General features: G+C 34.4%; 1 protein-coding gene across 1 annotated transcript in view; it reads right to left on the bottom strand.

Moving 5' to 3' along the window:
• The window catches only part of Prkg2 (protein kinase cGMP-dependent 2), a 98,870-nt gene that overhangs the window by 45,502 nt on the left and 28,451 nt on the right, over positions 1-24,917 (bottom strand). The window contains exons 3-9 of the mRNA XM_027939819.3: positions 23,906-24,072; positions 20,649-20,762; positions 19,158-19,263; positions 15,534-15,597; positions 8,248-8,325; positions 6,353-6,447; positions 3,534-3,602 (exon numbers count right to left, since the gene is read on the bottom strand). Coding sequence (XP_027795620.3) covers positions 3,534-3,602; positions 6,353-6,447; positions 8,248-8,325; positions 15,534-15,597; positions 19,158-19,263; positions 20,649-20,762; positions 23,906-24,072 — 693 coding nt within the window. The remainder of the gene's footprint in view (positions 1-3,533; positions 3,603-6,352; positions 6,448-8,247; positions 8,326-15,533; positions 15,598-19,157; positions 19,264-20,648; positions 20,763-23,905; positions 24,073-24,917) is intronic.

Consider the following 24,917-nt stretch of genomic DNA (forward strand, 5'->3'; position numbering starts at 1 on the left):
GAGGCTCATCTGGTTGACCTCACTCATCCTTCATAGACCACAGCCTTGTCCTGTGCCTGACCTAATCTCCCTGCCCCAGTTCACGGTCTTTAGAAATTCTTACATACTCCACTGTCCGTGAGAAAAATGAATCCCCTTCCTCACAAGAGAAAGGATAGTTTTATTGAATGTCCTTCCAAAGTTTCCCTATACCGTATCTAACAATCTGCCTTGATTTGTGATTATTAGGATAGAGACCCCACTTTCACCATCGTGGTATCATTTTAAGTGTCTGATACACAATAGAATGAAAAGAATAAAATGGGCCTCAACATACCTAAAACTAATAAACCAGTAACACCTCAATAATACAGTGTCACAACTTAATGCCTCTGTACACATTTTACTGACAGCCAATCAATATTTCCATTTGTCAATATGTGTTACACACTGGAATGGGTATTTTTCATTCCTCCCCTCAGATGTACTCCCCACTCTCTTCTACCCTTTACTATAAACTGACCTTTGTTGATGTACAGTAATGGGACATAAAATAATATTGCTATGGAATTTCTAACTTCCTTAATAATTGAAATTTTCAAACAAAAAGGAAATGTTAAGAATCTGACACTTCTCCCTTCCCTTCCCTTCCCTTCCCTTCCCTTCCCTTCCCTTTCTTGTGCTGGGGATTGAACTCAGGGCCCTGTGTTTGGAGGCAAGCACTCTACCAACTGAACTATATCCCCAGTCCTCTGACATAACTTTCCTATGTGAATATATGAATACAGCATAGTGACTCTCACCATCATGTACATCCATAAGACTGGGTCTTAATTACAATAAGATATATTTTATGCTTGTACAATTATATCAAAATGGACTCTACTGTCATATATAAAGAAACAATAAAATAAAGGAAATATTTCTTGTACTTTGTTTTCCTTTAATTTACTCTTCCTTTACCAATTTTTTGCTTGCCACTAGACTATTGTTATAAACAAATCTTATTTTTTTCATGTTGTGACACTGGGGTCATGGGTTCCTAAAGGTTCTTTCCTAGCTAATCTTAAACCACTCTTTCAAGAGCTGCAACATTATAGCTGTAACTTACAAACAGCCTGTACTCATTCAGCTGTTACAGTAACTAACCAACTCCTTTGGGATTTATCTCAAAAATTAATGATGGTGGTGTCACCATACACCTTCCATTTGTTTAGAGATCTTAAAGCAGGGTTATTTCATGGTTTATCACACTTTAAAAACAGGAAACCCTCAAATTCTAATTCTTCTTGCACTATAATCATTCTAATCATGTATTAAAACCATGGACTAGGAAGGAAAGAATAAGAATCCATAGACTTTCCGTGCCTGCATCTCATCGCAAGGATGATGCCCTCTATTGAGCCACCACCTGGTGAGCACTTCCCACATGCCAAGGACTACATCAGATGCTGGAATTGCAGCAGCAATGCAGTTACATGTTTCTGTATTCGTGAAGCTTACAAAAGAGTAGCAAGAGATGGTAAGTAAAACAAAGTGTGAATAATGGTATGATTTGGGTAAAAACAGTGGACTATGGGAGTGTTGTGGGGTCTTAATCTACTCCAAATCATAGCTAAGATGATCCTAACATTTATTATCCAAACTGAAATACTTTCCAGAATGAAATGAGATACCAATAATAAATATGTTGGGATAACCCTAACTGTCCCAAGAAAACCAGGTTATAGGTGAAACTAGCGATACCAGATAGTCAACATCTCTCACCCACAGAGTAAATCCATGTAATTTTTTATCTTTCATTATGCCAAGTGTATGTTATAGACTCTCAATGATATATATGTAAAGTAAACATCCTAAAATTATAATCTTGCAAGTAATTTGTAAAATATATAATGTCAATGCATGTTTTTCATGGATTAAAAGATATTACATACATGTGTGGTACATGAGATTATAATGAAGGAAAGAAGTCCTTCCTTTCTTTCAGATTTTGTTGTGGTAACATTTTAGAGCATTTATTCCATACAGCTATTGCTATTCAGCACATGCACATATTTTTAAGGAACTCAAACAAAACAATGTATTATTAGGACAATATACCAAATCATTTTCCGTTTAAGAGTTGGCATTCAAAGAGTGCTATCTGAACACACTTTTCACTTCCTAGCTGTCTGCCTTTGCTCTGGAGTTTTACTTCACCTGGGGTGAATTTTAAATTTCTTCTTTGCTAAGAAAAATCCTATTATTTCTTTATGCTCCATTTCCTTATTTAAAAAAATAAAATGAATTCTTAACTATTTGACTGCATAGGGACTGCTTTTCTTTCTGAGCAGGTGCTATGAGAGCCAAATGTGCTGGAGAAAGGAAGTTGAGATGAATCTGGAAACCTGGGCAGTAACCCCTGCTCAGTCACAGATGGCATTGTTGGTACAATTCTTTAACCTACTTTGGATTTGCTTTTCTTATCTGTAAGGGAAAAAATTGAAATAATTCCATGTGAATTATAGTCACTATTTAGACATGTTAATATTATTGTAGTCAATACTTGGCTTTTAGAGGTGCCCCCAATTTTTTGCAACAATTTTATATTTGGAATTTGCTTAAAAATGGTGTGGAGATGTCACAGAGTGGTGAAGAGTATAGATAAGATATGAACTGATAACTGTTGAACTTGAATTGTAGAGTTCTGATGCCATTCTATTTTTTAATGTTTGTAAATTTCCATGATAAAAAGGTTTCTAAACATTCTTAAGTTCTTCCCAGCTCTACATTTTTATGATTCTATGTTCAATAAATGCTGTATTCAATCAGAAGTTGGCTATATGTCTCTTGTAAATTTACTGTTTTTTGTTAATATTTCATGTGAGTCTGACCTATTTCTTTGACTACACAATGACTTTATTTGGATAATGATCTAGCTCTACTATATTAGAATTTCCTTTAGTGTATCTTGTAATTAATCAGTAAATATTTAAATGGTTAATGAGAGATCCAAGATGCCAGGATAAAGTATGATTTGAAGTGAGTGAAACAAAATAAAACTTATTCTGAAAAATAATCCAAGATATTTAGACATCAATATTGATACACATTGCTTACAAATGACTAAAATTTGTTTGGAAATATAAATAGCTAATGACTATTTTATACATTGAGAGAGGATTTATTCAAAACTGTTTTTGACTGCTAAAGGCATTTTAGAAATAAATTACAAAATTGTTCACTACGTTGTATGGAAAACATCCATAAGAACACTAATAAACTTATTTCTCTGGGAGATGCAGAATTTAAATCAGTCAATTGCTGATATTTATGTACAAACTCTGCACACAAAATATTTAGCCTGCCAGCATCTGCCACTGCCACAGACACATTCAGATCAGAAGGCCCTGTTCCTTCTCATGAATTTTAATAGAATGTACTTGCAGCTGAGGACTGGCTAGCATTTCCGAGTGGTGATGAATGAGAAAACAGATCCGCCCTGGGAGTAAGGGAAGGCCAAGTCTTCAAAGGTGGCAGTAGTCTGCCTTCTCAAACATGAGGATACTCACTCTCGATCTATAACCAGGCAAGCGACATCATTTTCTTCAGCAATAATGTTAGCTGACCTGACATCATCACTGCAGACAAAAGCAGGAAAGTCAGTTTCCACTGCAGTTAGAAATTAAAACCACCAATTTGATTAGGAAATCTGCTACTTTGTATGAAAGCATCTTCCCAAAACTATACTTTTGAAAAAACATTTTAATTTATACTCAATCCCGTTCCAAAAGAAAAACCACAAGAATTTAAAATGTATCCCAATAAAGGTCATCTACACAAGGAATGCAGAGGAGAAGATAATTGCACTGAGAATGTAGAGGAATTGCTGACTGCAAGGGCATGTGGAATATCATTCTGAGCTTTGTGATAGCTAAACTAAAAGAGCTCTCCCCCCTGATCAAAGAAGACTAATTAATAAGGAAGCAAAACAGAAATGAACTGATCAAAGAAACTTATTGGGAAAACCATCAAAAATAAAACCCAAGAAAATTGTTTTCAGTATCAGATCATGAAAATGTGTATTTATACATTAAAATCCATTAAAATCTCTGAAATCAATTTATATATGAAAATAAATGATGAGTCATAGGATAATTAGCAGTATCGTCTTTCTTAATGGTGCATAATAGAGTAGGTAATACCTTACAATCAATATCTTAGATATGATGAGTAGTCATATATGACCTGATGGTAAGTTTAATTTTCTAATGAATATCAACTTGTTAAGCATCAGGCAAATATTCTTCAGAGATTTATTTTTATTACTTTCCTCCCTCTATTCGTTATAAATTAAAGAAAATGAAAACAGGTTCTCCCACATGGAACCCAGTGCTCAGAGATTTATAAGATGTCCTACCAGTAGCAGCAAATGGTAGAATACCTTACTAGGACTGCTCCAGTCAACTTCATCAAATATAGTATTGTATAAATCTCCTTCACCTTTCTTAGTGGTAGGACACAGAAAACTTGGGCAGCCCCTCTCTACCATTCCAAAGAAGTGCCCTCTGCCTAGCTGATATCCAAAGACATTCTGACATATCTTCCATCCCACCAAGATCCCTTTAAAGGATCTTTATAAGAAGATATGATATATCAAGAACTATGTAATGTTTTGAACAACCAACAATAAAAATTAAAAAAATAATAATAAAAAAATAACCCCCCCCCCCAAAAAAAAGAAGACATCAGTAAAGACACTTGAGTTTCATGAACTTTGGAGTCAAAGGCAGGACAGTTTCTGCTCAACTTGTATGAATGTGATTTAGACAGAGATAAAGAGAGATGATAGAGATAGAGATAGAGGTAGTGGAGATAGAGAGAGAGGTAGTGAAGGCAGAGAAAGAGGTAGTAGAGACAGAGCCAGGTAGATATAGAAACAGAACAGACACGAACTTGGATTGTGGACCAGCTATTTGATCTCTGAGTTCTGAGAAAGAGATATCGTGTTCCTTTCACATGTTGGTGTCATCATTGGCACTGAGAATAGTCTCTGCAAACACTTTACAAATATTAATGTTCATAAACACACTCATATTTCTTTCATAGTACTGTGTAAGTGTCATGGATTTATATTTGCATATGAAATTCTGAAAGAACTTCTGGGACTTTTAAATGTCAACTTGTGGAAATATACAGAATAAAAGGAAAATTGAGTCAGTCAGCAGTAACCCACAAAAATGTTATAATGTTTGTCTCCACTTTCCTTCCCATTGGTTTTAACTTTATGCTTTCAAATACCTTGGTAAGTTGTGAGTCCATAGTAAACATAAATTCCCATATTGTCCATAGGAAAACACTATAATTGGCTGGCTACAACATATAGCATAAATCACTGCAGGTCTTACAAAAATAGATGACACATTTCCTTTCAAGAACTATTTTGTCTCCATACTACATTTATAAAGGCCTTTGAACTTTCAAGCTTTAAGCTATTTTGCTTAGAAGTATGAGACAAAATAGCCTGTAAATGCTGAAAACAAATACATTGAAGTCTTAGATAATGATATTACATTATGATAGTGCACAAAAGAAAGATAATTTCCCTATTAGGGAATCAAGTTCATTACCAGCAAGAAAATGGGAAAGAAAAATTTAGCATGGCTTTAAATTCTACTTTTAAGTTGCTTACATAATAGCTATAACCTAATTTATTAAGCTTTAATACTTGGGTTTTCTTTTAAAAAATCTTCATGATGAGATTTATCTTCAGGTAATATCTTCCTTTGCTCTGTAATTATGTAAAATCTGTCATACAAATCAGTAGAACTGGGGATTTATAAACCAAAATTAAGAAGGTAAATGAACAGAAATACTATTCTATTCCTTCAAGCACCAATTTGAAATAAAAGCATTAAGTCATAACATAAATTTTAAGTGATTCCCCAGTAATTCCAAATATTCACTTAAAAACATGTAATTCCAAAACATCACGTTCCCCAAACTTTGAGGTTTTATGAAGTTATTTACATTTAGGAAAATATATTTCTTCAGTCATGAGGTTTTATGAGTTTTAGGAAGTACATAGTGTCCAAGTCATTCGATTAACCATTAAAAATATTTCTTCCATAAATCATATCAAGAGTAAACCAACTTATGTCTCAAAGACTGAAGGTTCAGGTAGAAATCTCAAATGCACTATTTTGAGTTGCTCAAAGACTTGCAAAATGAGCTGATAATTTTAGAAGGCAGTTTAACATTTTTGTTTAATTCCTGAATATCTGAGGCCATTAATTTGGTGGCTCAATAGGACAACTTCAAATGACTAGTTTCACATAGAAAACGGTCTAAGCATTGTATGTAGGTATGGCATATAGATTCATGGGCTCACCTGATCAGAGCTTTTTCCCCAAAGTAGTCTCCTTTTTGCAGTGTTTTAATCAGCTGTGGTTGATCGTGGCCCTCAGTACTCTGAGTGACTTTAACCTAAATAATGTTAATCGATTAAAAAGGAGGGGGAGAATCAGACACATATCCATTCCAGCAAACCCTCCAGACCTAGATAAACTTGATAAATGAGGGGAAAAAGATAAGATTTTCCTTTAATTTTACAGTAGTAAGACAATTAACTACACTCAGCTCATTTTGATGGATATGAGTGATCCTGTGGTTTAACACAAAGGACTACCCTCTGAAAGAAGAAGATTCTCCACTTAAACCCTACCTCCTAAAGTTAATTTTTGAAAGTGAATCTAGTTATTCCTTCCAAGACATTCTCAAAGGAAATAATAATGGTCCTGTGGGAACTTTTGTTACTCCAGAAAGCTTAAAAAGAATTGACAAATTAATCAAGAATAAAGTTGAGGACTGAGAATGTAGCTCAATGGTAGATCACTTGCCTAACATGCATGAAGGCTCTGGGTTCAATCCCCAGTACCACCAAAACAAACAACAACAAAAACAAACAAAAAACGAATAAGGTTGAATATCAGGAGTCCTAAGTCAGGTGTCCACAGATTTGCCAAATCCTATGTACCTACTAAAACTGGACACAAAATGTGGGTTGGAAATGGTTCACAGCTTCTGTGGGCATCTCCAAGTGAACCCATGGCCCAGGAAACTGTAAAAACCCTCTAGCACAGCCAAACAAAACTTTAATATTTCATATCTGTGGCTAGAATTATTTTAATTCAACACAGTAATAAATGTTGTTTCATGCTGATTAGAATTTTTGATTGACACTCATGTATGTTACAATAAATTTAAAAAATTAAAAAAAATGATAGTAAGTACAACATGTTAATTAGCAATAATTCTTTCATAGCATAGGTCCAAGTAGGGGAGAAGTAGTTAAGATGTGGTTCTCACTGTTGACGAATAAGAGGTTTGAAACTATTTTGTTCATGTTTTTTCTTCATTGGGGGCCCAGTTCAAAGTTCACCCACAAACCAGTTTACAAAAGGCAGTGCCCGATTCTCTCTTTCATGGAAGAGGGAACATACACAAAATATCTGACAGACACAGGGGCTCAAGAGATTTGATTCCTTCAGTATTTCATAAATGCTTTTTGTCTCTGACAAACCTTAAGAGTCAGCATAGGAACAACTGACAACAGTTTATCTATTCAGAGTTAGGTAAAGAAAAATACCTATTTTATATGTAATATATAAATAAAATTATATAAATATTATAAATCAACAATATAAAATTATAAAATATATAAATAAAAATAAATTTAAATCCACAATTATATAAATAAAAAAGTAAATAAAAATAAAATTTTCATCAGCATCTAAGTCAATTTCAGCTACTGCATACAAATTTAAGTTCCAAGTTTATTGGTTCTATAGTTTAATGCCTGACCACTGCCACCCCCAGCTGCTGAGCTCATTCCCCTCCACTTGCCACCTGTCACATCTGTTAGAAAAATGTTCTAGCCCTGTTCTTGGACCCTGGAGCTGATTGAGAATCACATACTCATAGCTAGAAATAACCTCAGAAACCATCCAGCTACTGTACACCAGGAATCAAGATCCAAAGAAAGTCAAGTGACCTGCATAAGGTCACTAAAAGGAGACTATCTCACCTGGAACCCATCACAAGTTTCCTGTGGCACCCACCTTCAAACCCAGCCCTCAGGCAGACCCCAGAAAATTCTTTTGGAGGAAGCGCCAAATGCATTCGATGTAGACTATCTTATGCTGCAGTACAGAATATTGCTGCATTTATGGCAAAATGATTAATTTTTAAAAAAATTATTTTAAGTAAGCTTTAATTAATATTTACCTTTCCTTTTGCCAAAATGAAAAAGGTACTCCCTTCCTCGCCCTCTCTAATGATGTAATCGCCTTTGTCGTAGTATTCCTATTGGAATGAGAAAGAAAGAGGATGTGAGGTCCAGCAGAAATTACAACTGAAGGAAGACACAGGGAAACAGGACTCTTTGGGTTTCTGAAATGAGTCTCCACACCTGTTTCTCTAAATTTTGGCCTACCGTATCTGTTTTTCTTACATCGCCATCATAAACTGTACAAGAGGTGACTTTTACTTTACTTTTGCACTTGTATGTTTTATTTCACAGAAAAAAAATTCACCTGGAATACTGAATTTCAGGTATGGAGACCGCAAAAGCAGGGCAGCGATCTCTATGCACTGGTGCACTTTCACCTACATAATCTAAATACAAACCGCACAGTGATGGGTAACAGTCTGAAAACGAGGTCCAGGATTTAGAAAAGAGCAAACAATCACATAATAAATTGAAAATAACACCCTTAATGGGTATTAGGAATATCAACCTCAATTTCTAATTTCCTGGAGAGCAACAACTGCTGGGACGATTGCACATACACACTAAATCGCTCTGTTATACATATTACTTCCAACGATTCATCATCATAAAAGATCATAAAGATACTGGAATTTTTTACACATAAATTCTATTTTTAAATGTAGTTCCATCTTCATGAAATCTCAAATGACGACCTACTTCTTTTTATGTATTAATGCCTCCTTTATTTATAGATGATTGTGTGATTGGAGAATTATTGGGTAGGGAAAAGTAATTTATCCACCTGTCAGACCAAAAGAGCAATTCAGTACCCGAGAAAACAAAAGATAGATTAAACTGTCTGTCTCTATATTGCTTTAATTGTATCTTGTCTGGAAATCATACAACTAAAATGGATCTCTTAATTATTTATACAAACAAAAATGGGATTGTTTAAATTTTTAAAAAGATATAATTAACACATAATAGCTCGCTGTCTCTTTTTATAGACTTGAAAATAATTTCAAACTTAACAACTTCTGTGTTTGTTTTTTAAATACCTTTCTGGTCATTTACTCTTAAACTCAACTTACATGTATGGAATAAACATTGTTAAATATTTATTATTACTGTTAAATATTATTTATTAATTTTAATATTTATAAATATCAATATTTATTAATACTGTTTAATATTAATAAACATACCTTTTATTTTCATAGCACAATGTACATCTTACAAGACATTTCAACATTTCATAGAAAGAAGCATGATATTTTAGGGTAGAAAAGTATTTTGAAGCCACACAGATCTAGACTCAAATCCTAGTTCTACCCTGAATTTTACTTTCATCAATCCATAAAATTATAATAAGAACAATTACCTTCAAAGATTTAAAAAAGTACATTAGTTTTCTGCTACTGTGGAAACAAATGACCACAAATTTAGTGGCTTAGAATGATACCCTTTCATTATCTTAGGTTCTGTGGGTCAGAAAGTCCAGCCACAGCATAGCTCAGAAATGGCATAAAATCAAAGTGTCTGTAGAGTTGTGTTCCTTTCTGGATGCCGGGGGCGAGGGGAGGAATTGGCTTTCATGCTCATTCGGGTCATTGTCAGAATTCATTTTGGGGATGTGGTCCCCATTTCCTCACTGGCTATCTGTGGAAGCTACCCTTATCTCCAGGAGACCTCTGTTGTCCCCCTGTCTGGGGCCCCTACATCTCAGAACCAGCAATGACAGGTCCAGTTCTTACCCCAGAAATCTCTCAGATTTCCACTTCTGCTTTTAGTCAGAGAAATTCTCTGATTTCTGGGGCTCATGGAATTATATTCACCCCACCTCGCCCATCCAGGGTAATCTCCTATTTTAAAGTCCCAAACCTTTAGTACCTGTGTAAAGTCTCTTTTGCCAGATAATGTGACATATTTACACATTTCAGGGATTGGAGTCTGGATATTGGGGGAACCATTCTGCCTACCATAATAAGCCAATGAAAGACAACGTTTTCTGAGGTACTAAAATAATCTTAAACATGGCAAATGCTTGATTAGTAATTGCCATGTTAAGGAAGAGGAGGATAATGTTTGCTTAGTTAGTGTATCTTCTGGACCTCAGTTCCCTTGTCTGTAAATTAATATTGTATATCTACTATAGATACATAGTGTACTAAAATATCTGGTGGAATGTTTGGTACAGAACAGGCATCTGGTGACTGTTAATTCCCATAAAAAGAGTGCAAGGTAGTTATCAGAGTCTTCCACAGGAATATATGGTTGTCCAGATAAATTATACTCCTGCTGTTAGTTGCAGCCATATAATTAACTTCTATCTAAAAGAATCAAAACAAAGGTGATGTGTACCTTTTTTTCCAAAAAGGTCTAAGAACCCTTTCATGTATGTATCTTCCTACTTTCCTCCAGTTTTAATGGTATAACCCAGAAGGACTTTGTAGTCATGAGCCTGGTCCTGAATGACTATGTGGAGTCCACAGGGCCATCTTCCCTAGACTGTCAAATGAACAGGAGGCAGAATTGTATTTATCCACCTGTCAGACCAAAAATTTTGTCTGATTAATGATTAATGATGATGGAAACCATAGTGTGACTATTCCCCCTGCCATTTTGTAAATTTCTTTGCATCAGTTTATCTAACTCTTCATTCTTCCTCATTTTATATTTATCCCAAACATTCACTGTAGACAAGCTTAAATTTAAAATGGCAATGACTATGACCCTTATGGATGACCTCATTCCCACAGTCCCGCCGTCTTTATCTAACTAATGTTCAGTTATCTTTAATAAAACTGCTGGAGTCATGTTTTATATTCTCATTTCTAATAGTCTGCCCTTCAGTCTCTCTTGTCCACATCCCAATCTCAGTCTCCATTGCCCACATGGAGCAGAAGGACATGGAGAATTTTTGAGGTGCTGCTAGGCTTTTCTTCTAAAAGAAAAAAAGCTGCTAGGCTTAATAATGCCTTTGGTACATACAGAGGTGCAGCTTTAACTCCTGTCAACCAGGTAAGTTTGAAGTGAAAAGCTTGAAAGGATACTTGAGATAGAGCTTCATTGTTTCTTAAGGGACAAATTTCCTCGTGGTATTTTTCCAAGGGATGATTCTTTGTCACCCCAAACCATGGGAGGAAGATAAATAATACCTTCCAGTGTATTGACAGTAACTTCATAGATCAGAAAAGGCTGTGGAAATAGGTCAGACCAAAAATATACAGTGGTAAGTACTGGCTGTGATGCCGGACTGCCCAGTGTTTGTCAACCAGGGAGAGTCGCCAGTCAAGCCAGGGTGGTCACCAAGACCAAAAAGAGAAATGCAAACAGTGTGGTTATTGTCCTTGTGGCTACACTGCAGAGGGGTCCCTCAGAGGACCAAGAAGCCATAGACCCTAACCTGTAGAGCAAAGTTTTCAAGCATTTTTTATTCTCACCTTCAGTAAGAAATATATTTTACATATACACTCAATACACACATAATACCATGAACACATACATTTATATGAAACTAAAGCATGGTTTTCAAAATGATACTTACTACTCTGATTTTTTTAAAGGTTCCACTAAACTGATTTCATGACCGAGCAATGATTCGTGACCCACAGTCTGAATGTTTTAAAAGAAGATGTCAAGAAGCCTGGAGAGTAGGTACTTAGTGTATGGAAAAAAAATCAATTAATTTCAGGATAGAATAATAGGTAGAGATCACAAGAAAACTATACAAACAGCAACAGCCAAAGGTGGAAAGATTTTATTTTTGCTGTACATAAAATGCTTATACTATGATAATCTAGCAAAAGTCTAAATACAGTGGCCATAAAAATACTATATAAAACCAGAAGAAACTCAAAGGTGATGGAAAAAGAAGCATTTTAGACTTCCTTAGAGTATATAGTTTATAGCTAGAAATCTCATTACAATTAAGTATTGATGATTTACAACAAGATGTAGTATACACACACATGCACACACATACACACACACACACCCTTGGTGCCTCTACTTTTCAAGTTTGTTTAAAAAACTGCTTACAGTTGTTTGAGTATAAGTAGTTTAAACAAACTTGGGTACATAGAGAATTAGTAATTTTTTCCAAGTACAATAGTTACGATCTTAGAAATATTAGAGGAAATACACCTAGATCAGCTGGACCCTATCAACCATTCAGCATTAATTTGGCACCTGGTTTGTTATTGCCAAGGAACTAGATCCTACAAAATAAAAACCAGCAGATATTATTTCTATTTGAGCAAGTCAACTACATAGAATTCAGTAATATAAACAATGAAAGATCCCATAAAGATGTGGTCCACAACCCTCTTGTTTTGTAATGAGAGGACACTATAGCTAGAAATCTCATTACATATGTTCATTATGATTAATGGACAGCTGATAGTGACAGAGAAAGGACCACAAACTCTAGTCTCCAGACTTCGGACTGGTGAACTTTGTACAACTCCCAGCAGCCCCACCTTTAACTCACTAGTCCATAAACTGGCAAAATCCACAATGATCTCAGTTTTCTTATGACTCAGGATATAACAATTAAAATGAGGAAAACTGTCTGGCTTATCCAACTGTTATTAGGAACTTTAAGAAAGAAAGACTAAATTTTGAAAAAAAATGATTAAAAATGGAAAATTCCTATATGAAGTGGCAGACTGGGGAAATTTGAATACATGTATTCTAGTCATAAACATATATGTGTTTCTCAAACTTTAGTAAGCATAAGTATCCCAACATTAAAAATTAAAAATGTGAATTTGGGGGCCTCTATCAAAGTTGCTGATTCAGTAAGTGAAGGATGTTACCCAGGAACCTGCCTTTTAACTTTCAAAGGGCCCCCCAAGTCTGAAGAAGGAAGGATAAGAACATTCCACACTACTCTAAATCCACTCACCCCCTCTCAACTGTAACTTTGTGAAAGATGTCAGAGTGGCAGTGCACAAGGCCACTAGGTCAAATACCAGAGCTCTGTAACAAACAGTGAGGTGACCTCATGATTCATCACGGGGCTTGTAACTCAGACAGCACAGTCAATCCCATGCTTCTGGACTGATCTGTGAATGCGAAGAGAAACCCCTTCCTCTCCTGTATCGTCCTGCATAATGGCAGGGGGAATAGTCACACTATGGTTTCCAGCATCATTAATCATTAATCTCCATCCCAAATCTGTATCATGCTTTATGACTTCACTATCTTAAGCACCTCAGTGAGTGTGTTACTGTTATTCCCACTCATTCCCCCATGAGAACATGCAAAAAGGCTTAATGGCAATGTCTGCCTCCAGAACCAAATGATCTGAGTGACTTAAGCTAGAGTCAGAAATGCTATTGGAGCACTGCACAATGGGGGCCATTGGGTCTAGAAACTCAACAGTGTTCAACAGTCTACAGCTTAAACACATCAGGCCAACTGCTTCTTGATGGAAAGTTCTGATACCCACCCCCATGTCCACCCAACACCCTCCCAAACACGTATACATAGGGATTAAAAACTCCCTTTATCAACTCCTAAACAGCATGACAGATTCTATTTTCTCAAGGATTATGAAACCAGTTTGTGGTACAGCTGGTCCTAGAACTCAGCAGGCGCTCTGTCATAACTTGGGTGCATTAGGAATAGATCATTGTCGGACCATGTGGACGGGTCATTAGTCCAAGCTATGCTGGTAAGGTATGTGCTTTTCTGAGAGCTAAAGAGATTCCATTACTCCCTTGTTCATTGCTTTTGCATCTGAGAATTTTCACACATTACAGAGACACATTTGTTTGCCAGGTAATGAATAAAGAGCCTTTTATAAAACGTGCTGTTTTCTGCAAATGCTTAGATATGGTAAAGCTTTTCTAAGGTGTTTTAAAAGATGAGACTCAAACTTGAATTGTGTGCTAATTAATACTGGATTTGAGTACCCATCTATATGTTCTGTAGCTATTGCCTATGGCTGTTTTAAATATGTCTAATTTACCATTTAATTTTAATGATACTAAATTTTCATATTTGCTGTCAGCATGGAATTCCCCTCTGGTGAATCTACTCTATTAGTTTTATATTAAAAACAGATTTCCTTGGTTAACAAAAAAATATAGGGCCTCTCTAGCTTTAAAAAAAATCCTCAGAAATTGGGATGAATTATTAATTTATAACATCTGTGATTGTTTTATATTACATTAGGGAAATCCCAAGAGATGCAGGATAAGCAGTCTTCTTGAAAATGACTTCATATCTGACCCCCATGGGGACACAAGGCCAGGCATTGTGTCATCACGGTCTGTCCCAGATAAACTGCTGGATGGGTTCCATGAATTGTAAATGGAAACATTAGTGGTGTCACTTACACTTAAGGATGAAATGGTCCCTACTCCCTTCTCAACAGATATTATTTTACATTGCATATTGTGATTGACAGAGGCATGAATCTGTCAACAATCAGCCTTGTAGGGCTTTTTTATATTCCTCCCACTGAGAACAGCTCTATTAAAGCTTAAAGTCTACATGTGACTTCTTTGCCATTCCCTACCTCCTTTAAATTCCATAAAACCCACTTTAGTTTCAATGAAATTGACCCCCAAGAAAGTTAGAGAGGTTATTTGCTTTGAATTTTAATCTCTGAAATCCGAAGAGGTTTTCATAAGATGCATATCATTAGCATCCAAGGTATGTGTCATTGAAGTATTATTCACAAAAAGACGTGAAGAGTCTTGGACTGGAACCAACCATCTGGGTGATGCCTAAAATGAGTTTTGAATACATTCCAAAATGCCGTTTTCCTCCAGACATTAATATAGGTAAAGTGCTTCTTGAGTACAGTTTCTTAAAATGTATTTTCCTGGCCTAGAGTGTTCAAGTATAGAATGTTTCATAGTCTGATTCAGAGGCTTGTCACCCGAAGCACCAACATGCCCTTTCTGTGCTCCATTTCCTAATTATGCCTCACTGACTCCTTTCTACTATGAAAACTCTGTAAGGGATTGTGATGTTAATTGCAGAAAAATCAAATGCCTCTTGAGTAAGGCAGATTAGTTTTATAAAATATACTAAAAAGATTAAAATATGTAAATCAAATTTCACTTTACACATGCAAATCCAATTTCCTTTTATACATTTCAAAAGAATCTAACTCTTCCCCAGCCTCTTATTTCAGCATGAGTTAGCTTAAGTTTTCACAAACGAAAAATGTTTCTGGTCTCTACAGAATAGTGATCTACTGTCTTTTCCTTTTTATTCATTTACAGTGCTAATAACACAACCAGATTCTAAACTCTAATGAAATGTACTTTAAATGTCTTACCACTTCCAAACAGTCAATGATCTTGGTCAGTTTATCTTCTGGTAAATTCTTCAGCAAGGATACACTTCAAAATCAAAACAAATCTTTCCTTAATATAAATATCTTTCTGAGTTTAACTATAAATATACAAATATACATTATATAGATTCTAAAGTTTTTATATTTATTTAAAAATTATAATGCTCTTAGTTCTCCAAGGTAAACCTTTAAATAACAGAAAACACATAAATAACAGAATTTTATACACATTAGAAATTACATAATATGATATGTATAATTTCATAAGTAAATAAATAAAAATAGTAAGATAAAGGGGAAAATTATATTCTAACAGAGGAAAAATCACATGACTGTCGTTTTTGGTTTTCAAAGTGAATAGCATCTATAAATGTGTTCCTTTCCGTATCTCAGTATCTTTTCTATTAGTTTGGGTGAGGAGTTCTGCTTCCAGTGGAGGATCAGATTTTCATCCAAAACCTTGTGATTAAATAAAGACTGAATTCAGAGGAACAGGGGAATTAACATTGAAATGCCCTTTGATTACTAGTCATACTGTGTTGTCCTTTCAAAAATCAATGGTAGCCAGAGGCATGTAATAGGAACATTGTTACAGATAACAATATAGAGAGAAGTAGAATGCTGAAAACTACTATTTTAAAATATCAGAAATTTCAGTATGATTAATCTATCAACATGATTCAATTGTTCTCTTAAATTTCTCTTTTATTTTGCCCATTTTAATTCAGGACTGTTAATATAATTCCTATAAGAAAAATAAACTATTCTTACCATCTAAAATGTGACACCCCTACAGGAAAAAAATAATGCTACTCCAAAAAATGCACAATTGGATCTGAGTTTGTAAAGGCAGAGAGCTCTAGAATGACTTTTTGCACACATATACCAGAGGCACAGGCCAAGACACATGTATAAGAAGGTTTGCACCTGAATCCTTTGTAATTGCAAAACACTGAAGAAACCTCAGTGTAGAACAGACATTTACACAGTGTTAGAGCCAAGTAATAAAACTCTACAATAGGAGAAATGAATCTTAGTGAAAAATTGAGTTGCAACAATAACACCATTTTCATAAAGTTCAAGCCATAGGCAAAACTATTAAAAAAAAACAAAAACAAAGATATGATCACTAAACTTTCAAATACAATTACTTTCAAGGAGAGAGGATTCAGGAGGAAATGATACAAAGAGGCACATGAGAAATTCAAGGATGCTGCTAATTTTCTTTTCCTTATATTGGGCAATAGTTTCATGGACATTTATTCTGCTATAATTTTTAAAATTTTAATGAATATATAAAAACATAAAAATTTTACAAATTTATGGGTACTCTGTGATATTTCAGTACATGTATATACATTGTACAATGTTTAAGTTGGGGAAAATATTTATCTTCTCATTTATTATTTATTTATGGTTAAAAACATTCAAAATCCCTTCTTCTAGCTTTCTGCAATACTTATTACATTCTCATTATCTGTAGTCAGCCTACTGTGCAACAGCACATCATAACTTCTTGCTTCTATCTACCTATACCTTAGTACCACTGATCCACTTCTCCCTATCCCTCCCTTCTCCTACCCTCTCTAGCCTCTGGAAACCTCTATGCTACTCTCAACTTTATGAGATGAACTCTTAAGTCCATGAGTGAGATCATGTAGTTCTTGTTTTTCTATTTCACTTAACATAATGATCCTCATTTCCAGCCATGTTGTCACAAATGACAGAATTTCATCTTTTTTCATGGCTACATGGCACATGTGTTCCACATTTTTTTATGTGTACATTGGTTGGTGGACACTAAGGTGCTTCAATGAACATGGAAATGCACATGTCTCTCTGACAAAGTTATTTCATTTCCTCTGACTATATTCTCAGTCATCAGATGACTAGTGTCATAATATTTTGTAATTTACATAAGGACCACATATCTTATATATCAGATTTTATAATAAAAATGGAAATGAAGAAAGAGAGCTTACTGTACATTATGAAACAAAGAAAAATATATTTTGCTAGTTTGTCTCCCTCTTGATGAAATGATAAAAGGATAACCAGAACTTGTCTTTGATTAACACATACTTAGTATGAAAATTTAACTTCTGGTCCAAACTGGGATCTATAACATTAGTAAGTCTGTCACCTTAGGGGTACGGTGAGGAAATAGATATGAGGGGAAATATTAGTATGTCTATGAAGGCAGGCATCAGGTTTATCTTATTTACCATCTGAGTTTACAATATTTTCTACCTGGAAATAAATTGAAAGAATGAATGAAGTATCAAAAGGAGGGAAAGAAAGAAGGAATGTATCTTAGTACATTATCTTAGCTCCTTCCACTAGGAACATACTGGACTTGGGGGAGAATTAACTGCTCTGCATGTAGTGGTTTAGGTTTTATCTCAGATGTTCAAACATAACCTTTGGGCACTAGTTATTTATGTATCCTTTATTGGCTCTTGCATAAGTGTGGCTTATTAGCTTTAAATGCTGACCTGTGTCACTCAGTTGTTGGACTGGAGATCACCTATATTCAGGGAGATCCCACAAAATGATGACTAAGCACTGGCTGGCTATCAGATAAGGCACCTGCTTGTCATTATCGCCCCTCTGCCAGGAGCCATTACTGCCCTTGAAAGGGTCAATCACTACAATTCTATATGAGAACTGATACTTGCAATATCCTACTGATTAACAATATGTTCCTTCAGGATTTATTGAGCTCTCAATATATGCTAGGCACTATACAGCCCCCAAATCACTGACTTCAAAGGCTTATAATGCAAGATGAAATCACTATGCTGTACTTTAGAAGAACTTAGAATTTATTTTTGGAAACTATGCAATGTATTATTAACACTTATAAGTAACATTTCATTACAGAATGTACAGATTCAGAGACTATCAAAACTCTCACAAATGATACAAAAGTAGTTTAAGAAACTTAGATTTTCAAAAACTTTATCTAATTTGGAACTGTTTTTTTAAATTACATAGATATTTGTTTCTCTATAAATTGATGCATTCAAGTAAGTCATTGAGGTACAGAATATTTCACAAAATGATTTATGTTTCAAGGATCCATGTCATCACGACAAGTACAGTAATGTTTTTGGCAAGTTAATTTCCTACAAATAATGTAATAATTTGGAAGACAGTGTGGCTATGTGAATAAAAAAAAGAATGTCTCATTTAAAGCAAGGATAGTAAATTAAATTAATTTTAATATTATTCTAAGCAAAGCAATATTAGAAGGGTTAACTTTTTGCTAGCCTCTTTCAAATTTCATCTATCTTTCAGTCTAGTGAACACTCTGTTGAATATTTTAGGATTTTTTTGTACATTTTTCTATATTATACACTATGGTTCCATGAATACAAGGGAAAAATTAGCAAGAGAAATAAATCAATACACAAAGCTAATGGGAATCAAATGTAATACTTTTTACTGATACTAGCATTAATTGCAAGGAAATACTTTTTCTCCTTGGTTTAATAATGTGGAAAATGGGAGAAACTATATTAAAATAAATATTCTGATAAAACCGTCATATTCACATTATGGCTACCTCATTGGCTGCACTTTCTCCCAATGTATTATTCTTACCTTCTGAGGAAGTTTCTGTATTGTTCATCTCTAGCTTGAGCTGTCCTCCGCATTATGTTCTGGAAAACCTCTCGATCTAATGCCCATGTTTTAACATTGGTAATAGCTTTAGAAGAATGGAGAAAATAACAAAACATTATTTAGCATCACATCAAGAAAACTTTCCAGAATGTTAATAGGGTGAATTTGCATTTCTTGGAAAATGCATTATTTAAACATGCAAATGGAAGGAAGCATCAAAATAAATACTAATTTTATAAATCATTTTGGCTCTGAAGTGTACCATGATTTGGAATTGGAAGATTTGCTTTCTAATTATCTTTCGGTTAAGATGATATTCAAATGAGTTTGCAATTTACAATTACACACTACCTCATCAGGACACATGTTAGAGAAGGCCAGTCAACCTGTGGCCAACCTAGAGAGTGAAGAATTCACAAGCAGGTAAATTGAAGTTAAGGATTTCTGTGTGTATGTTTACGTTTTTTGTGTGTCTTTTTATGTTGTTTAGATCTCGTTGCCACAAAAAAAGCCTATATATTTCAAGGATTTCTGAAGTTATTCACATAAAATGCTTATGAATAATTTTTAAAGAAGTTACAAAAGACAGTTTTTACAAAAAACAGTTTTAATAGGAAAGATATTAAAGGCAAGCATAAGATCCCAAAAAGAAGTAGAGTAGAAGTAACAGCTTTAAAAATAATTTAAATGAAATTACAATTGTAAGATTAAAAAAATAGAGTAATGAGAGCCTACAAAATAGATCGGGAACTAAAGATCCAGTTTATCAAACTTTACAGTGAATTAGAGTTACCATTATATTCTTCCTAAAAATATAGATTCCTGGGCCTCATGACCAGAAATTCTTCTTCTTATTTGGAGTGGAGCCCCAGAGTCTGCATTTTCATTAAATATCTCAGCATGTTAATATATGTAACCCAGTCTCAAACACTGAGATACACCACATCTAAATAATTTTGAAGAAAATCCAAGATTGCATGAATAAAATCAGTAAAAATAAAATCAGTAGGAGAACTACTTAAAAAAATACTAAAAGTCATTCATGCAAACTCTCATTTCTTTATCCTTTGTGATACTTACATTTTTTTCATTTGATTAATTTTTTTCATTTAATTAATTTGGTTTGATTAATTTTTCTGATCAGAACCTTATGGAAACTAAAAAGCAAACATTCTGAATGATGTCTGCGTAGTAAAAGATGAAATGGCAATTTTTAAAATGTTGGAATCATTTAGTTTAAAGCCATTTTTAAATTGTATACACAGGTACCTGAGAGAAAAGTTCTTTTAACTTGAATTGTTTAGAGAAATGCTTCCATATAAATCCTATCATAGGCATAGCATTTCTATGAATAAGAGCATATAGGGGGAACTAAAAGACAAAGGTTGGACCAACATGCAAACCTGACTTAACAAGATAATCTTCTAGCACCACGCAAAAATTCAAAGACATCATTTCATCTTCTGTTACCTTTCACAGAGGCAGTCCTGGTACAGTTGTATAAAATGGCTAGTTCCCCAAATGTGGTCCACATAGGGATGGATGACAGCAATTTCTCTCCTTGGAACACCTCTAGTCGACCCTCTATCAAGTAGAATTTAAGACAGATACAAATAATAAAAATCAACATGTATTTTGTAAATTAAACAACAACCAAATGTATGAAAATCATCCAGGTAAGATATCTTATTATTCTCATTGTAATACAGTGGTTAAAAATACAGCTGAAACCAGCACTGCCACTCACCTTGAAAAAGGTACCTTTTCTGCCTGAAGTTACTTATCAATAATGGGGATATCAATAATATTTCCCATTATTAACAATGGGGAAGTATTCATGCTATATTCTACAAAGGGGGATTTTTAATTATCAAATTAAGTTACTCAGCCAGATAATAATTTCACATATTTGTCATGAGAATAAGTTAATATCAAGAAGGAACATAGAATGATGGGTAGCACATAAGAAATGCTACATCAGCCATTTCTAATATTGATTGCTATCACTCTAACAAAACTCCTTCCCTGAAGTGGTGAATGGTGAGTGTTTTGTTTAAAGTTTATACTACCTTATGCAAATTGTAGTACATGAAACAATTGATTTCTTATTAGGAATCCAACCATCATGGTGTTGAAAACACAGAACAGCTGTTCACAGTGACAGAAGGACGATGTGTCATACCTGATAAGCACTTGTCTTGCAGTCGGACTGCCTGGCTCTGGGTCCTGGCTCTACTAAACTATTGGCTGTGTGACCTTGGACAAGTTGCTTCATGGTCCTCCCTGTTATCTAGCCTTTCCAGCATTTAAATGGAATAACTATTAATCATAAAAGCAAGTCACTAGCAAGAGTGTTTGGCACGTGTCTATACTTAGGCAAAGATGAAAGGAAGGGAGAGGCAAAACTGAGATATTCACAATTCTTTTACCCTGGCATGTCTCATCTCTTTCCTCTTCACATGAAATCTTATCTAACCAAACTCATAAGCCAAAAATACCCAAATTCTTAAAGGGTAATGTCCCTTCCCTTAAAGTATTAGTTTCTTTCTCTAAGTTACCACTGTGTAGATCTGGGTCATCTCTGTCCATCCTTTCATTCAACAAATCTGATCTGAGTACCTTCATTGTTCCAGGAACTGTTTCAGATGCCACAACAACAAAGTGGACAAAAGAGACAAAGATTCTTATTCTGATAAAACTTATAATTCATAAGAAAAACAAAAAGCAATCTCTGTTTTGGTTCAAAATCCCACAGATTAGATATGCAATGTAATAATTTCCCATTACAGCTAATTCTATTCTATCTAAGCCATTTAGTGGTACTGTCCAGTTGATATTACAGATATTAGTGCATTTTAAGCCTTTTCCCTAATTGGTTATGGTTCATGGGACCTGAGGAATGCTGAAGAATTTAAACGGAATACCGAATTTCTAAGTTAATATGCTTGTACTATTTGCTATTCATGCTATATTCTACAAAGGGGGATTTTTAATCATCAAATTAATTTACTCAACCAGATAATTAAACCAGGCAAATCATTCTTTAGATGACAGCATAATTAATTCAAATAAAAAACCATCCAATTTCCATTTCCATGTGTGCTATATCTCTGATCTCAATAGCAACATAGATGCTGACATCTGTTCAACCTCTTCCCTCCCCAAGTTTTTCATCAGAGTTAACTGGCAAGGAACAAGATGGGCTGACATGAGTTTCTCATGCTCTCCTAGCAAGTTCCACAAATATTTGTTACTTAATGACCGATCTTCTCTTCCCAGAATTTTCTAGTGTGGCTAAAACAGATGTAAAATGCCCAAGAGAAAAGTTGCATGAGAGAAAAATTGCTCCAGATCACCTGTCCTATAAAGCTGAAGGCTGTTTTAGATATACTTGGTTAAATAAATTATTCAAATTTAAAAAATTATGGGCTGGGGTTGTGGCTCAGCGGTGGAGCGCCCGCCTAGCATGTGCAAGACCCTGGGTTCGATCCTCAGCACCACATGTAAATAAAATAAAGGTATTGTGTCCAACTACAACTAAGAAAGTAAGTAAATATTTTAAAAAATTAAAAAATTTAAAATTTAAAAAATAAAGACTGACTAAATTAAGGCTATAATGCATTAGTTGAATAGAATTATTACTTGGGAATGACCATATGACTTTAAAGCTGCCTATAAAAATATATGGCAAATAATACACAAATAACTATAAAAGTAGCATGTTTAAAGAATCAAAGTATATGAAAATGATCTTTTGTACATTATAAATAGAATAATACATAACTATTAGATTGTTTAGAAAGGCACCTTATGTCCCACACCTAAGGCCCCAAGGAAATACGAATAAAGGCAACTGCTTAGCTTATCAAGAACTTCCAACATAAAATAGATCACATCATATCTCAATTTACCACACCATCTGGGTAAACCAATTTAACTTTCTTTCCTAGGCTTGGGGCAATTCAGAATTTAACAAGGCATCCAATAACCATAATCCCTGCTCAGATAATTTCTCGCTTCTATATCTAAAATTTTTTTTGAGTAGTCCTTATATAACTTTCTAGCATGTATGCATGTTCAAGTGATCACAGATAAAGGAAGCCATTTAATTAGTTCTAAAAACACCAGTTGTTACTGTAAGGCACTCTACAGATTTGTCTGTTGGTTAAATGTACCTAATTATCCTTTGAAATCATTGGTATATAGCCAAAATCATTTCCAAAACCACGATATTTTTTCCTGGTATAATTATCTAAAACTAAACATAAGCAGCTGTATTTTGAATGGAAGCACTTTTTTTTGCAGGTGGCACTGTAATTAAAAATATGTTTCATAAGTTAGATTGCCTAAATTTGCATTTTGCCTTCACCACTTATGAGCTGTGTGGCCTTGGATAACTTACTTAACCTCCTGGGACATATTCTCTGTTAGTAACATAAAGATAACAGCACTTGCATTATAGGGTTGGTAAGAAAATGAAACATGACCTCCCAACTGAGTGTTGAATAGAATGTCAGATATATAGAAAGCATTCAGTAAATATTAACTATTGCCATCATGATGATTAGATTAACAATGTTGCCATTTCATGAACTCTATTAGATTTCTACAAATAGAGAAACTGGTTTTGTACTTTTATAAATATTTGCCAAAAAAAAAAAAAAACACAAGACAATAAGCAAAACATTTGTTATAGGATAACTGAAAAAAAAATCTGCAAAACCCACCTGCAAGCACAAATATATGGTTTCCTGGTTCTCCTTGCTTAATAATGTAACTGCCTTGCTGGTAGTTTCTCCCATACATGCATTCCACCATGTCTTTGATCTGCTGAGGATCCAGTCTCTTCAGGAACTGGTTTTTATTAAGGGCATCTGTAATGAGCTTCTTCTCACTGGTGTAATGGGAAAGAATTGTTAATTACAATTAATTATTTTTTTATTAATTAAAACCAAGCTTTACTATCTAGATTTAATTCATTCAGATTCTCCATATCACTACCAATATACTTAATACTTTTCCTGCAAGAACACAAATAATTTTAGCCCCACAAAATATCTCATCCTTATGATTCCTAATACCTAACATGTAAAACTCTTCAAAATTATTTCCCATATTTTTCTGGTAGTTATTATTACATGAATTTTAATATTATTCTTAGTTCTATCACCACACATGTAGCACCTCTCAATAACCCTACCAAAAGGCACACAATTTTCAGATGAAAAGCAAGTCTGGTGAATATGAAGAAGTTGTGTTAACGGACTACAACACAGTATTCATTCGTTGTTGTATGCATAAAGCTTTATTTATATCTTATTTAATCCTCACAAATATCCTATGAGGTAAATGCTATTCCTGTTTTATAGAGAAGTAAACTAACAGGTAAAAATCAACTTATTCCTTGGATGTTTTAAATCTAAGTCTGTGATGAAGTCTATGCTGTTTCCATTCCACCCACTGCCTCTTCTGAGGAGGAGAATTGGCTCCTGTGAGGCTCTTTAGATTTGATCAGACATAGAGGGTAATAGTGAAAATCTTTACTTCCTTAGATTCCACTCTAAGTACATCTAGACTGAACCTATATTTGCAATGTCACACCCTAGTCATTCCCCAAATTCAAGACTTGCTTGGTCATTCTAGAACACTCTGCTTTCTATTGAGGGGAAAAGGTAGTTGAAAATAGCAATTATCATCAGTTTGAAATGTTTTAACCCACATACACACTTTATTTGTAGA

Source organism: Marmota flaviventris, chromosome 7, assembly GCF_047511675.1.
Source record: "Marmota flaviventris isolate mMarFla1 chromosome 7, mMarFla1.hap1, whole genome shotgun sequence".
NCBI classification, from domain to species: domain Eukaryota; kingdom Metazoa; phylum Chordata; class Mammalia; order Rodentia; family Sciuridae; genus Marmota; species Marmota flaviventris.